This window comes from Microsporum canis, genomic scaffold (genome assembly GCF_000151145.1).
Source record: "Microsporum canis CBS 113480 supercont1.4 genomic scaffold, whole genome shotgun sequence".
Taxonomy (NCBI): domain Eukaryota; kingdom Fungi; phylum Ascomycota; class Eurotiomycetes; order Onygenales; family Arthrodermataceae; genus Microsporum; species Microsporum canis.
In genome coordinates, this window is record NW_003299166.1 from 264494 (window position 1) to 279579 (window position 15086).

Below are 15086 nucleotides of genomic sequence, written 5' to 3' on the forward strand. Positions count from 1 at the left end.
GATACAAATGTAAGATTAAGAAATTGTCCAAGACTGAGCTTATCGTCCCACACTTTGTCTTCGACCGTTAAAGTAGCCTTGTGAAATAGATCCTCGCGGGCTTGTGGGTGGCTCTGTAGGGGTTTGAGGGGACATGCCAAGTCGGCACTCTCCAACTCTGCGTAGAAAAGCTTGGATAGCCAGTCGAATTTCAACATTGAGGTCGCGGGAAAGGAGGTCAACTGTGATTGGATAGAAAGTTTCAATGTGCTTCTCGAAGGATTCTAATGGGAAGCCGGTATATCCTTCGACAACATCAACTACAACGGGGCGCCAAGCAGAAATGTTCCTTTGCTGCGACTCTTCGTCTAGTTGAACGTATCTCCGTATAATGTCCGCACACAAGCTGTAGTTTTGTTAGCAAACACTTTCTTAAATCATCACATTGCCAGGATGGTGACTTACGGTATTAGAGCATCCTCGGTTTCGGAACGGCTCTTTTTTCGCTCCTCGCGGTCGTCATGGTACATACGGAAGAGAATATTGATGTACGTAGCTGCACTACCACTCTCTTGGTTGAGAAGATTTGGCGGTTGCTTCATGAAACCTTGCTTCCACAACTTGAGCCTCAGGTCCTTGGCCCCATTGAACTTCTTGGCAAATTGATAACTTTTCTTTAGCAGTGCCATCAGCCGCAGTAGCTCCTTACTAGGGATTTGAGAATAAACAGCGTCATTAGAAAATAGCTCATTCACGGTCTCAATCATTAATATCTGAAGGACGCAATTAATGATGATACGGTTGAAAAATCGTCGCCGTGCAGCAGTGACGACGGTGGGAGGTTGCTGTAAATCAGGCTGAGGGCGGTAATCTTCAAGCTCGGATGAGGCTGCTGGGAGCTGCCCTTGCTGGGAATCCTCACTATCCTCACTTGGCCGTGCTGATTCTTGTCCCCTATCTGGTTTAGCCGAAGGGGACCCGGGATCAGCATGAGAAGTGGCTTCTTCAATGTTTCTGCGTTCTGATGGAATACCAGGGACGGCTGTCGCAGCAGTAAATAGTTCATAAGCAGTGGTCCTTTCAAATAACTCCACGAATGCCCCAACTATTTTCTCCCAGTGCTCTGGGGTAAATTTATTAACATTTTGCAATATTAGTTGTTGGAGGCAATTGCTTCCAATCCTGGCTATGGTATCATTCTCTTGGCATATGCATAACGTTAGAAGCCCTAGGAATCTATCCAACATATATTCCAGGGAGTCAAAATAATGCGTGAACAGGGTGATCATGTTTCGTAGGGCTTGGATCATGGTGGTTGATAACCAAACTGACAATTCCTCGTGGTTTGGAACCTTCGACATTTCGGACTTGGATTGCAAGACGACAAAGATAGGATAGAGTAGCTGGCGCCATAACACATCCCAGAATGCCGGCGGAAAATCTCCACCATACCTGATAAGCGTTTCAAAAAGGTACGTGAGAGCTCTGTTACACTGTTAGCTACGTAGCATTATGAAGGAAAGCAAAATTAAAATACCTCGATCGAACCTCAAGGTCATCACCAGTCATAAGGACGTCTTGGAATGCGATTAAAAGCGGATACCAGAACTGTTCCTCGGGAGATTGGCCGATGGGCGCCTGTACAATAACCTCACCCTGGGAGGAGCCAGAGTTTGTGCGGCGGTGGGAGAGCGGACATTCTGGCGTCTTTAGCATTTTGGGAATTGTAGACTTGAGTGTCTCGATTGCCTGGAGGGATTTCTTTTGAAATTTAAGGTTCTTTGAAAATTCAGTAAGGCAAACCACCAAATCAGCGAAAGCCCCCTGAGAGACAACAACGCCAAAACGGGTTTTGTAAATTTGCGTCACATGCTCGAACGCCATGTTTACAATTCCCTCTATCAAGAAAACTTAGCACAAGATGGAAAGATAGGGTTCATTCGTAGCGAATGGTACTTAACTTACCATATGGTTCTGATGCTGCAACCGAGAACACTCTGAACATTGTTTTCCAGCCTGAGCGAATGTTATCCCCACGGGCCTGGATCATCTGTATCAGGCATCGAAGAACCATGTCTTTGACGTTTACAGCAGTGCTATTGGCCATGACATGTTCAAAAGGTTTCAAAAAATCTTTTTGGAATTTAAAGCCAGGGAGCTCCTCGATCTCCATAAACCGCATTGACAGCTGCCTTAGAGAGTCAAGGGCGAAAAACACAACAGCCGTATTAGCATTACATCCAACATGGTTGAAATGTTCACCGAGAACTTCCCAGATTTTGCTCCATTCAATTCGAACTCGGGTCATGTTGTAGTAGCTTATCTCCACTAATTTTTGAAGACTGTATGTTCGAGGAGATTCGCTCTGGCCAGAGGATTGGATCTCCTGCCAGCTTACAGCATTAAGTGCACGAACGAAATCAACAAGGGCCTCCTGCTTGAGATTAGCGGTATTTGTAAATATCATATCCACACCCCTGACCATTTCAGCCGAACGACTCTCAATAGCAACATCGCGTCGGAAAGATGCTAGCCCATTACCAGAGCGCGGGCGGGGCTTCTTTGGCACTTGAAGTGACTTTTGAGATCGTGAGTCAGTGGGTGGCGTTGCTCGGGATACATCAGGCAACGAGCCTTCATCCACGCCGTCTGTAAGAAGCTGGAAACGATCGAGTTGGCTGATGCATGTTAAGATCTCCCTCCAGGAGCTCTGCAGGTGGTCACCTTCTGTAATGGCGACATCTAACAGGACTTTAAGGGCCTCCACATTCTTCGCGGCCATTTCGCGCAAGTTGCCCAAATTTGTGAACTTGGCTAGGGCGGTAACAAAAGCAACCCTTGGGGTCTCGAGGTCGAACATGCACGATATACGAATAGCTAATCTTATTCCATCCATACACAAGCGAATAGTTTCTCGATTTTGGGTATCTTGGACTTGTGCTGAAAGGCCGGAGAGGAATGACATCCAAGTCACGTTGAACATGGACCCAACATGTCGTACTGACGTGGCAGGGATAAAGCGAGATAATGCTTCCTTCATGGCTGATTTCCGCTGTGCTCGAATTAGGCTTCTATATAACTGCTCGGTCTTGCTAGATATTTCCTCCGACGCTTGTGAGTACTTTTCTCCTTGGATGTCTCTGCCCACAGTCGCCAATGCCTGACCGGCCCTAGACGCGAGCCCTGGCTGGGGAGCAGGTAAATGGCCCAAGTTTGCAGCATTCTCACGTTCAGTTCGAAGAACAATCTCATTATTCAAAATCTCATCATAGATGCCACTGAGATACTCAACTGGCAAATCAGCGTTGTCGTTGATCCCCTTGTTGTTCTTAATAAAATCATCTTTGGTCATACGGCGGCCTTTCATTTTAGTGCTATGCAGATCTGTATTCAGGAGGATTACCGAATAAGCGAGAACATAAGCTGCATCCGCGGAGGCGAATGCGTTGGGGTTTTGGGTCACATATCGCTGAGCAAACTTGAGCATAAACCGATCAATTTTTTGGGATTCTCCAGGTAACCTAAAACTTTGCAGAAAATCCCGAAGAGCATCTGGGAACCGGCGTTTAGTGAAATCCATGCAATCAACAAAAGCGTGCATAACGGCAATGTTTTCGGCATCGCCCTCCCCAAGATACTCCCCAAGGGTTGCCTTATCTAGTCGGTCATTTCTGAAGATAAAGTGAGCAATATCCGTTGGCGAATCGGACGGGATAAATCCTTCAGAGAGCAGGATCTTCATTCCACGCTTAGGTTTGAAGTTGAACGTCCGAATCGCGTTCGTTAATGCAATTTTCCGTTGCTTAACCTTTTCAATCTCATTAGGGTCATCCTCGGGCACTGGGGAAGATGCGCCTGTATCGGGGTCTGCGCTTTCGACGCGGGGTGACGGAATAGTAGCACCTTGGCTAGTGTCCATAGAGTCTCTAGAGACATCGACTGAGCTACGCGACATCAGGCCCCGGCCTAAAGGTTTTGTCTCGCTGTTTTGTGAAGACCATATGTCAAGCGAGCGAAGGATCTCTACAAGACATTCAAGGGCATTTTGTTTCATGGCGTACTCCGGGGGGAAATTTTGGTTATTAGTAGGCGGAGTGGGTTGGTCAATCTTAGCAATGGTGAGAGAAGGAGGGAGGGTGCCACGGTTATGCCAGTCATTGGGAGTAGAGGGGTTTTTAGAGTGTTGTTGCTCATATTGCTGTTGCTGGGATACAGTAACAGTAACAGGCATACTTGACATGCGAGAAAGTTGCTCAATGATTCTGTTTTTACAAAGTTAGCAAGAGTCGTTATACAGTAGGTTTCGACTTTACTCAAAGCCACCGACATACCCTTGAAACAAATTCTCCAGTGCCGTACGGTCACAGTCATAATTAAGATATATCTCAACCAAAGCCCTCGGGTCGCCAGAGAGTCGTTCTAAAATATGCATGAAGCTTTGTTTCTGGAATATCGGAGAATTACGCTTCTCAAGAATGGCTAGGTATATTTCCTTGAAGAAAACCTCCAGTTCTTTCTGCAGCTAGGGTTCAGCAAGCCTGGATAAAAGGAAAAGGGAAATAATATGAGTTCTAACCTTCAACATCACCCTCATGTGCTTTAGCATCAGCCAGAATATTTCACAGCAGACGTCAAAGACACGGGGGACAGAGCTAGCACCATTCCTGCTCAGGCTGAGACAAAGGTGCGGCTTTATGGCCTGTAACAGGGTCATGCTTTCATCGGTGTTTGAACCATGCCTAATAGTTGCGATGGGCGATGTGAATACAGCAATATGGTTATTTAAAAGATGCTGCATTAGATGTAGAGAGAGTAGTTTGGATCTCATATTTTGAGCCTTAAGATCCTGCTGCTGCTCATGGGTGAGTACTTTATGGCTCAATTTGCATAAAGCCCTGAAAACCAAGAATGCATCTTTGATGTATATTTCATCTTCTTCATCGGCAGCTGGATCAAGATCCTCACCAGGCCTCGATGTTTTTCTTACCACTTTGGCCCTTGTGACCATGGTTGGCGCACTGTCATTAACCATTGTTTCATCCTTGTTGGTTTCAAAGCTCTGCAGTGTCAGTTTCTCCGTTGGCTCTTTGGCGACCGGTTGGTCTGTCACGGTTGAAGATCCGATATCAGAACTCCCTTCGACCTCGTGGACGGCGCTGTCGTCAGAAGGGTTAGCGGGCAAATCACCTGTGGAGCCATTGCGGTTTTCACGGGTCTCGGCCTCCTGGATGCGAACTTCCTTAAGATCTAGCCTGGTACGCACACGGTCATAGACAGTGCCTATCATCTGTGTCAACGAGCCCTGTGCTATCTGCTGGTTCTGGGCAGACTTGGAGTAGATGAAGATGTTATATATTTGTCGAACGGCCTTCAGCAAGCCAGCTCCGTGCACGACAATCTTATCATTGAGCACAGCCGCCAGCAGTGACTTAATGATTTGTTGCTGAATCTCTATGGCAGTATGCTCGTTCTCGAAGCAGTCACATATCGTCTCGATTGCGCGCTCAATTAGCGGAGGTTGGTCTGCGGACTCGTTTCCATCCGGAACAGAGGGGAAGGCAAAGTAAGAGTAGGTGATCAACTTGCCGATACAGTCCAAGGCGGTGACCTGTAGCGGAATGCTGTCGGTCTTGCTAGCCAGCTGCAAGGGCAAGAAGATCGATTCGGGGTCGATGGGCTGCTGTTCGGACTGCTTGATGTTGGTCTGGGCCTGCTTGACGGCCTCATCCAGCTCCTTGCTCTTCCGAGCTTCCTTTGAGGATGCAATAGCGTCCAAGGCCGTGATAACGAACACGGCTGAGCTGAGGGGAGTAGACCGCGGTTGGCCTGACTGTGTTGCCGTTGTGGACCGCGAGTCGGACCGCGCCCTCGATTGCTCTATTACGACTGCAGGAGCCTGATCTGAACCTCTTTCCTTGGCATTGTCCTCTCCTTCGCCAGCATCGGCATCCCGGACATCTGTCTCTGTAGCGTCATCATCTTGTTCTTCCTCGTCCTCCGGCTCCGGCTGAGTAGCTCCGTCCTCGACCGTATCCTCCCGTAGCTCCGAGTCTGCTACTGCTGATTCTTCTTCTTCTGCTACTGTGGTGGTATCTGGCTCAGCATGAGTATCTGTCTGCTGAGCCTCGAGGAAATGTGCATCGGAATCGGCCATTGAGGGAGAGGATGCCTAAATGGCAGGATATATATATATCCTAACAGACAAGGGCCTGGTCCGCACTAGACGACGCTGAGAACCATAAGCGCAAGGAACGACAAACGAGTGAGAGACTTGAGGCGAAGGCAGCGTCAACGCAGGTTCCGGGGATCGCAGGGAAAAGCTGCTTGTAGGTCGCTTTTTTATGTAGTTCGTTGAATGCTTTTCTTCTATATTATTTCCCATCTGGCCTTTCTCAGGCTGTCTTCCCCCATATATTACCTAAGCATGTTTATGTCAGTACTTAGTCATATTTTCTGCTTAGTCATTTATACACTCTATGACTTTGTCCCTCACCGTAGCCACTAGTCCAGATGCATCCATCATTACTAAGCTATCGGCCGTGTTTGGTGGGAAAAGCCACGTGACCGTGTCCCCCGAACCAAAAAAGATCCGCCCTGGGAAAGCTCAACAAAATCATCAAGTTTCATGAGAGGAAGAAGATAAATCAGCAAAACGACATCCGCACAACCATCGCCCGTCAGCCTCTTGCCCCCTCTCCTGGGTCTCCCGTCAGTCTTTGTCTTGCGGATTCAATTGCCCTTTGATTTCTTCCCTAATCACAGATATCAACAATGGCCTCTACTGCCGTTCTATCGCGGCGGTTGCTATTCTCCAAAACCGCAAAGCATGGACTTAGGGAGTCGCGGAATGTGCTTCGTCTTTCAGATGCGCTCAGGTATGATTGTCAATGGAGTGTGGGAGCTCTGTCTCTGTTGATTCCGACTGACATTGTCCTCTCTAGGTCCCAAGTGCCGGCCTACGCCTCGCTGGCTAGATACTATGCTTCCAAATGTACGTCTAACGGCTTTCATTATTGACAGCGAGATGGATAATCGTTAACTGTGAAATAGCTTACCCTCCTCACACCATCATCAGCATGCCTGCCTTGTCGCCTACCATGACTGCTGGAAACATTGGAGCTTGGAATAAGAAGGCTGGCGACACCCTCTCCCCGGGAGACGTACTAGTGGAAATTGAAACCGACAAGGCCCAGATGGACTTTGAGTTCCAGGAGGAGGGTGTTTTGGCAAAGATCTTGAAGGATGCTGGTGAGAAAGATGTTGCTGTTGGTAACGTAAGTCTAGAGAAACAACACCTATATATATACGGGATATATGCTAATTTGATGATGGGGATAGCCAATTGCCGTCATGGTCGAAGAAGGCGAAGATATCACCCCATTCGAATCATTCAGCCTTGAGGATGCTGGCGGTGATAAGACTCCTGCTGCTGATAAGTCGCCCAAGGACGCCCCCAAGTCGGAGGAGGCTGAGGCCAAGTCCGCCCCGTCTCCAGCCGTGGAAGAGAACAAGCCAGATGCCCAGGAAGCAGACACAACTGGCGAGAGACTGCAGCCCAGTATCGACAGAGAGCCACTAGTTAGCCCGGCTGCCAAGGCTCTCGCTCTGGAAAAGGGTGTTGCTATCAAAGACGTCAAGGGAACCGGCCCTGCTGGCCGTGTCACTAAGGAGGATGTCGAGAAACACCAGCCAGCCGCTGGCGCCGTCGGTGCCGCTGGTCCAGCATACGAAGACGTCCCGGCCTCTTCAATGCGCAAGGTCATCGCCAACAGACTTGCTCAGTCCGTCCGCGAGAACCCACATTACTTCGTCTCCTCCACCCTATCCGTCACCCGACTTCTCAAGCTTCGCCAGGCTTTGAACGAATCCGCTGACGGCCGGTACAAACTCTCTGTAAACGACTTCCTCATCAAGGCCTGCGCTGTCGCCCTCAAGCGGGTTCCTACCGTTAACTCCCGATGGATTGAGCAAAACGGCCAAGTGATGATCCGCGAGCATAAGACCGTCGACATCAGTGTTGCCGTTGCCACCCCAACCGGCCTCATCACTCCCATCGTGAAGGGCGTCGAGGGACTCGGACTGTCCAACATCTCCAGCCAGGTCAAGGATCTTGGCAAGCGTGCAAAGGAGAATAAGCTCAAGCCTGAGGAATACAATGGCGGCACTTTTACTATTAGCAACATGGGTATGAACCCTGCTATTGAGCGCTTCACCGCCGTTATCAACCCTCCCCAGTCCGCCATCCTCGCTGTGGGTACTACCCGCAAGGTGGCTGTTCGCTCCGAGCTTGAAGAAGGCACGGAAGTCGAGTGGGACGACCAGATCGTGGTCACCGGAAGCTTCGACCACAAGGTCATCGATGGCGCCGTTGGAGGCGAATTCATGCGCGAGCTCAAGAGAGTCGTCGAGAACCCTCTCGAGCTCCTCCTCTAAACCAATATCGACTCCCCAACCCTACCTTATCACTCTCCACCACTCCAGAAATCCCTTCCCTCTTCCGCTCGAACTGATTTCCAATTAGACTTGACCTTGTATTTCATATAGCAGATTTACGGCTCAGAAAGGGAATCCACCACATGAGCACCGTTTAAAATAGTGTATTAAAACATGTACTTCCCCTACCCGCTGTTTTTTTCCTTCGACATGTTCTATCTTACTCTATCACGTCCCTTTTCTCAAGAATCTTTTTTCTATTTCCCTCTCTCATGTGTTATATACTCGTCCTTTTAAGCGAATATTCCATGGTGGATCTCTCCTTTTTATGTCTATCAGTCCTAATTGTATACAAATTCGTTTCATCAGTAGGCTGCTCCGGATCTGTGCCATATTGATAGACCAGCCTACCATCATCCCCTTGGCAAGCGACCAGAGAAAGCCTCCCACTACGACTCTATCCTTCTATACCCTTCTTACCAGCCCCCTATAATACCAGATCCCTACATATATCAAGCACCACATGTGAAAATTTGCCTCTTTTTTTTGTGCCTTGGAAGTTCGATCTTGCTACTATGACGTAATAGCGGCATCTAGAAGCAAAAGCTCTTTCTTCCCCCCATCAAGAGTTATAGTATAAAAAGAGTACATCTTGCTTCAGCTCTTCTCTTGCTTTTTATCTTCTCTCTCCCTCAGCTGTGATACATAGATAACTCTCTGTATTATAGCATCCTCTCACAATCGGAGACTACAAGTGATAATTGTCAGTCGATCCTTACCAGCCATCATGTCGTACGCTCAAGCCGCTGCTCAAAACGCCAACCAGAGCCCACAGGAAGTGAGTATCATTTCCACTTATTATACCTAGTATGACCACACTGCTAACTGAATACACTCAATTGTAGGCGTAAGTAGAAGATTATCTATAGCCGGACATGAGAGAAAACTAACCAGCGCTCTCGGTAGACGAGCTCCTCAGCCTCCCAAGGTGAAGAGAGAGGACAACAGCACCTCTTCCCTCGTGGATGTCGACTCTCCACATGTCTCCACTGTCCCATCGGACTTTGACTCGCAGGAGATAAAGACCAAGACTCAAGCTGCGCGAATCGAGCTCGAGAAGGAACAAGAAGAACTAAAGAAGAAGTATAAAGAAGGCAAAGAGAAAGCGAAAGAGACGGCTAAGGATGTCAGTGAGCGTGCTCAAGAGGCTGCCGCAGGAGGCTACGACAAGTTCGACCGCAACAAGTCCAACCCCGTCGTTATTGGAAACATGGTTCTTCTCACAGCCGCCAGTGCCGGTCTGGCGTACGGCGCTTACCAGAAGCATCTCCGTGGAGCCTTGACTTGGGAATTGATTGCCGCGTGGACCGGTGGCATCGGTGCTCTAGGTCTCTTTGACTACTATGTCAGCAGGTGTGTACCTTTTTTTCTTTCAATCTTTTTTGTTCTTTCCTTGGGCCGGCCAACTAACGTTGGTGGAAACAGGTGGTTCTTCCAAAACAAATACCCCCCAAAATAAACGCTCAAAGCAGGTGGAGTTAGTAGTTACGCTTTAGTGTGTTTCTCTTATTCATTGGGTCTGCGTATTTTTTTCTTTCGACTATGCTAGGTTTTGCTTCTTTGCCAATGAATGGTGGACAGCTGATGAATTAATGTATGTACAGTAGTTAGAAGAAGTCTCAAGCTTCTTGTCCATGCTAAAATATTTTGCCCATGTCAGTTAAAGCTGTCAAGGCTGAGATTTAAACTCATACCGTTCAGAAGATATTGTGTTCCCACACTTCCATCAGAGAATACCCCAAAGATATTGAAAAAATTTCCTCTTTGCTTATTTGCAGCTCTCCAGTGTTGAAGGAAACCTTCATCCACGAGAAACACAACAGAAGGGGCCATACCATACTAACTCCAATAAAAATAATAATATACGGTCAGGCTGCTGTTCCTGGAATGCGGACTAACACCCGGTAGATCAACACACTGCGTGATCTACGTAATACCATAACGAGGTCCGCGAAATGACCTGCAACATATACCAAAGTCAGGTGGCACATTTAGGAAACGGAACTAGCCCGAGTCCAAATCCACCAGAGGTGCATTTAGGCCAAACAATCAGCTGTGTAAAGTGCAAAGAACAGAGACGAAGGGTATGAGAATTACGACCCTCGATGTTGTCATAAACTTGTTGTATTTCCAGAATTATGCTGGCATCCAAGATATTCCAAGGAGGCGAATGCTGCTTTGGCCGTTATTTGTCGCTGCCAACATTGGGTTATAATTTCACCACATAGGATGTCTCTCACATCAGGGAATTGTTTGCTCATGTATAACTTTTCAACCTCGTCACTAGGTGTATCCTTATAAGGATACACTCCGGTCATAATAAAGTAAATCAAAGACCCAAGGCTGAAGATATCGTCCTCAACGGTGGGAGGAATACCCCAGTCCATGACTGGCCATCTAAATCTCGTTCCAGCAGCAGCAGTTGGCTCCGCACCAGAGACAGATACGCCGCCGAAATCCGATATTTTTAGGTCCAAGTTATCATCCAGTAGGAAATTCCTAGGAGAAATATCGCAGTGGAGTATATCGTGGGAATGAAGGAGATCTACTCCTTCTGCGGCCTGTTTACCCCATCGAAGACGAAGCGCATCAGATATCTTCCCCTGGTTTTGGTGCATATATTCCTTCAGGTTGCCCCGAGGCATGTACTCCATCCTGATGCAACACGTCTTAGGGTCCCAGCTTAATAGTTTCGGTATACATGGCTGGTCACCAAGCATCTCATAGACCTGAGCTTCAAGGCGCATGTTCCCACAATGTTCCCGAAAGGAACGAGGATCCGGGTCTGGTATTGGCGTTTTAATCACTTCTCCAGAGGGAGGGCGTTCGATATATGCTGTGCCGCCAATACCTATGAGTACCCCCTTGGACACATAGATATTATCCGCCTTTGTATCTGTCGGTGGTTTGAAATAGTCGTCTGGAAGATCTGGATTCAGTTCTCGTTCCCATAAGCCAGGGATAATAAAAATTGTTGTTTCTAGGTTGACCATGGCTGCCAGACCAGCGCAGACCTTCGATATCAATCTTCTCTAAGGCTTCAACCGGCTATTAAGCAGAAATTGGAAGAAGAGATTGGTTGGTAGATTGAAAGTTGATCTCGAATAAGAATACGTTATTCGCTCCCATCATCTCCTTGGGTCGTAGTTCAGGGGAGGGTCACGTGTTTTCTATTTTTTCAACATCAGAAGGAGTGGGTTATAAAGAGGTATTGCAGGTACTTTGTATGACTCAGATTAAATACACCAATATGAATCGACGGTACTATGTAATAGATGCGGAAGGAATTTCTGTGACGGCCACTTTCAGAGTCCGTTTCTAATAGCGACGTGTATACTTTCTTTGGAAATCTAACACGTATAAGAGGGTATCATTAATCAGGGCGCATTCATGCAAACGACTGAGATTATATGGAGATTTCATGGCCCCATACAAATCAAGGTGAAAGAATCAGCACCCTCTCATACAAATCCATGCCTGAAGATGCCCGTGCAAAGCAACTGGAAATAATTCCACAATACCCTACAGGGTGTGCTCTACTAGCCAATCCCGAAGAGTATGAATCTCAGCGCGGATAAGTTCATTGTCATATCGAGTCATCGTTCAGATCGTACTAATTACAAACGAAACCTCACGTCATATACCAAAACTAATTCATGGCTTCATATTTAGCAATTTCTTCCACATTGCCACCCATGAGTCGTGCATTCTCCGAAATCAGCAGTCTTCTTGCAAGACAAACCAGTGGCTCCCTCAGCCCCGCAGTCATATTTGGCAATTAAAAGTGCGTTTAAAAAGCTATCACGGTGGCTAGAGGCGGTTAAATGGCACACCCCGTCGGTACAGGAGTAGTAGCATCTTCCATCTTTATCGGTAGCGGTAGAGCAGGCGGTGTCACAAGCATTGACAGTGGCGAAGAAGGCCAATGCAAATATAACGATTGATTTGACCATCGTGACTATGAAGGATATTATTCCATTATTAGTTCATGTAGAGAAATGCCTGTCCAGCTGTACGCTATAGGAATCAAGGGTTTGGCGCGCAGTAGATCAAGTGGGAGGGCTATCAATGGTTACCATACCGGTAGGCTGGGCGGGTAATCTGCTTATTGATGTTATTGAGAGGAAGTTTGAGAAGGACTTGGGTATTCTGAAGTCTCGTCGAAGCTTGAAGATGAATAAGGGGAAGACGCAGCCCTTTTATAGACAAACATGTACAGCAAGGCGGGAGCGCATACAAGCCACTTCTCTGATCGACAAGGGAAGTATATGTATGTACAAAGCTATGGCATTTAGTATCAGCCATTCTTTCACTTGGCTATACATAGTTGATCCTCTTTCGGCAAGATTGGCAAAAGAGAGCGTACTTTCGTGATACCCTTCGCCAGCCACCAGCCGCCATCGGCCATCCAACCCACAATTATAGACTGAAGATTATCCATGATGTTTAAGTTGAGAGGTCATCTAAGAGATTCAGCCATTGGCATTTGTACATATATCCCACGGAGTTGGGTTCTTAATGAAGCTAGCGGGCATTGTATCTATGAATGAAGGCTAGTAGAATTATTCGCCTCTAGAGACCTCCTGGGGATTGACTCGCTGGGTTAATTCAGTGAGAAGAAAGAGCTATTAGCTTGTTCGTGAAGCAATGTTATGCTTTGGAAGGTAGCTTAATTCTGGTACCTCAACCTTCTAGGAGGACAAATGAGAATTTCGCCATGCATCAGGTGTTTTTATGGGACGGAATCTAGTTACCTCGTAAATGTTAAACACAGAGGTTAGTTATTGAAATCTCGGGTGTAATTAAAGATCTCTCGGCTCCATCATTTCCAACGTTAGCGAAATATACATGCCTCTTCTGAAAAAGCCTCCTTAATCAAACATATACTACTAAGCCTTGTACAGATTTTTCTGCTTTTTTCTGATGAGCCTGCATCACCGCTGTCTCGAGAAGGACCGTATACCGATCGTTTGAGAAGATAAGATATCCCCAACTGTCACGTATCTATCATGCTGGAAACCCCTGGGGAAAATAACATCAATAGTTGGTCATGGCCGCCATTTCAGTCCAGTTTTGAGCGGCTTCTCCATATATTTCTCTGTTTTCGTATCATCGAAGGAGCTCTCTGTGTTGTCGACAATCGAGCTGATACTTGGAGGCTCAAAGTGAAGCCAAGAAAACGTTGGGGAAGCGCGCCTAAAACTGTGTATTTACCGCTAAACCTGGAATAACGCGATCTTGTTGGTCAGTTTCTGTCGTTCGGTCAGTAATATTGAACCAGGTTTGCGGAACATATCCAGGCAGAAATACAAACAAAGGGAGTTTGAGAAATTTATATCAAATACATCTCAGTGGCAGTTATGATACATTAACTACTACGAAGCCAGCACTGGTATCTAGACACACCACTCGACCAAGGATACGGCTTCGTTTATACCATCACTATGTGTGTCCCACGCCATGTTGCCCAGTCGGCTTCTCAGCTCTTCCTGCTAGACAAAGAATCGTTTCAATATAAGGCTTTTCTTGCCATGGCAGATGTGCCTCATCCTGACAGGGCTATTCTAGGTGCATTCATCAACAATGCGGCTGATCCTGAAGAAGCTGCTCGGTTTCTTCTCCGTACAACCTCTGTGGAGGACGGCCCCGAACAACCCTCTCAAAAGGCCGTGTTGCAGTTCTTATCTGACTGGAAAGCTCTCATCAATAAATGTAAGTGTGCATAACGTTCTCGATAAGTTTAAGCATTTTTTAACTCTAGGTTTAGTTCGACCAATACCAGCAACTTCTCTCTCCAGTGAGGTGAAGAAGTTAATTTATGATCGAGATGGAGGACAGTGCTGCCTCACCCAGACTCCTTTCAAGACATACTTGGATGAAGGGTTAGAATACGCCCATATAGTTCCACCAAGTGTGTTTACAAGTCCAGACTTGTCAGAAGGGGTGCGTATTCCATTACCGTCTTGATGAGCAAGCTAACAGACGTGCCAGACCCCTCTGTTTGAAATGTTGAGCTGCTTTTTACCCACGGAACAATTGGATGCCCTTCGCTTTGGAGACAGCAGGAAGCTAGATAAACTTGACAACGTCTGGCTACTGGCTGCACCAGCGTGGAATGCTTTTCGGAAAGGAGAGGCTTACCTTTACATACAGAGTTGGGATAAGAAATCAGACCCTAGTCTAAAGCAGGCTGTGAGTATAATCTACGCGATAATTCGGAGAAAGAAGCTAAATTTCCAAAGTATGGCACCTTTGACGGTAGCTATGTACCTCTACACCGCGGTAGCTTTACATTCCATAGGAGCACTATTCAAATTGAAAACAGAACACCCCAATCAACTCCAATTCCTAATAAAGATTTTCTTGCCATTCACACATATTTCTCGAAGCCATTGGCGTGGATGGAAGCACAAGATTATATGCGCACGTCACTTAACAGCGTTTCAAGTGAGTAAAAAGGTCCTCCATTATGTACCATTTCTAATTCGAAGTAGGAAGAGCACCATCTACTACCTCTTCAACTTCACCTTTGTTCTCAGTCTTCCGGAGACTTTGGACATTCCTCCCGTCTTTCTTTCGAACATCCGTCTACGATATTTTAGCCCGGATTGGTT

General features: G+C 47.0%; 5 protein-coding genes across 5 annotated transcripts; 2 read left to right on the forward strand and 3 right to left on the reverse strand.

The window, feature by feature from the left end:
• Positions 1-39: 39 nt before the first annotated feature.
• On the reverse strand, positions 40-6133 carry MCYG_04075 (protein transport protein SEC7; the record flags this gene model as incomplete). Its single annotated transcript, XM_002846292.1, has 6 exons — positions 40-385; positions 445-1464; positions 1517-1877; positions 1945-4241; positions 4311-4501; positions 4556-6133. 6 exons carry the CDS (start codon positions 6131-6133, stop codon positions 40-42), a joined length of 5793 nt encoding a protein of 1930 aa, XP_002846338.1.
• Positions 6134-6750: 617 nt separating this feature from the next.
• MCYG_04076 (pyruvate dehydrogenase protein X component) lies at positions 6751-8412 on the forward strand (the record flags this gene model as incomplete). Its single annotated transcript, XM_002846293.1, has 4 exons — positions 6751-6854; positions 6921-6970; positions 7030-7253; positions 7318-8412. 4 exons carry the CDS (start codon positions 6751-6753, stop codon positions 8410-8412), a joined length of 1473 nt encoding a protein of 490 aa, XP_002846339.1.
• Positions 8413-9199: 787 nt separating this feature from the next.
• MCYG_04077 (conserved hypothetical protein) lies at positions 9200-9931 on the forward strand (the record flags this gene model as incomplete). Its single annotated transcript, XM_002846294.1, has 3 exons — positions 9200-9250; positions 9392-9825; positions 9898-9931. The coding sequence occupies 3 exons, from the start codon at positions 9200-9202 to the stop codon at positions 9929-9931; spliced, it is 519 nt and encodes a 172-aa protein (XP_002846340.1).
• Positions 9932-10583: 652 nt separating this feature from the next.
• MCYG_04078 (conserved hypothetical protein) lies at positions 10584-11465 on the reverse strand (the record flags this gene model as incomplete). Its single annotated transcript, XM_002846295.1, has 2 exons — positions 10584-10667; positions 10713-11465. The coding sequence occupies 2 exons, from the start codon at positions 11463-11465 to the stop codon at positions 10584-10586; spliced, it is 837 nt and encodes a 278-aa protein (XP_002846341.1).
• Positions 11466-12089: 624 nt separating this feature from the next.
• Positions 12090-12913, reverse strand: MCYG_04079 (uncharacterized protein; the record flags this gene model as incomplete). The annotated part of the gene is made up of 4 exons (XM_002846296.1): positions 12090-12121; positions 12215-12430; positions 12549-12621; positions 12839-12913. The coding sequence occupies 4 exons, from the start codon at positions 12911-12913 to the stop codon at positions 12090-12092; spliced, it is 396 nt and encodes a 131-aa protein (XP_002846342.1).
• Positions 12914-15086: the final 2173 nt, after the last annotated feature.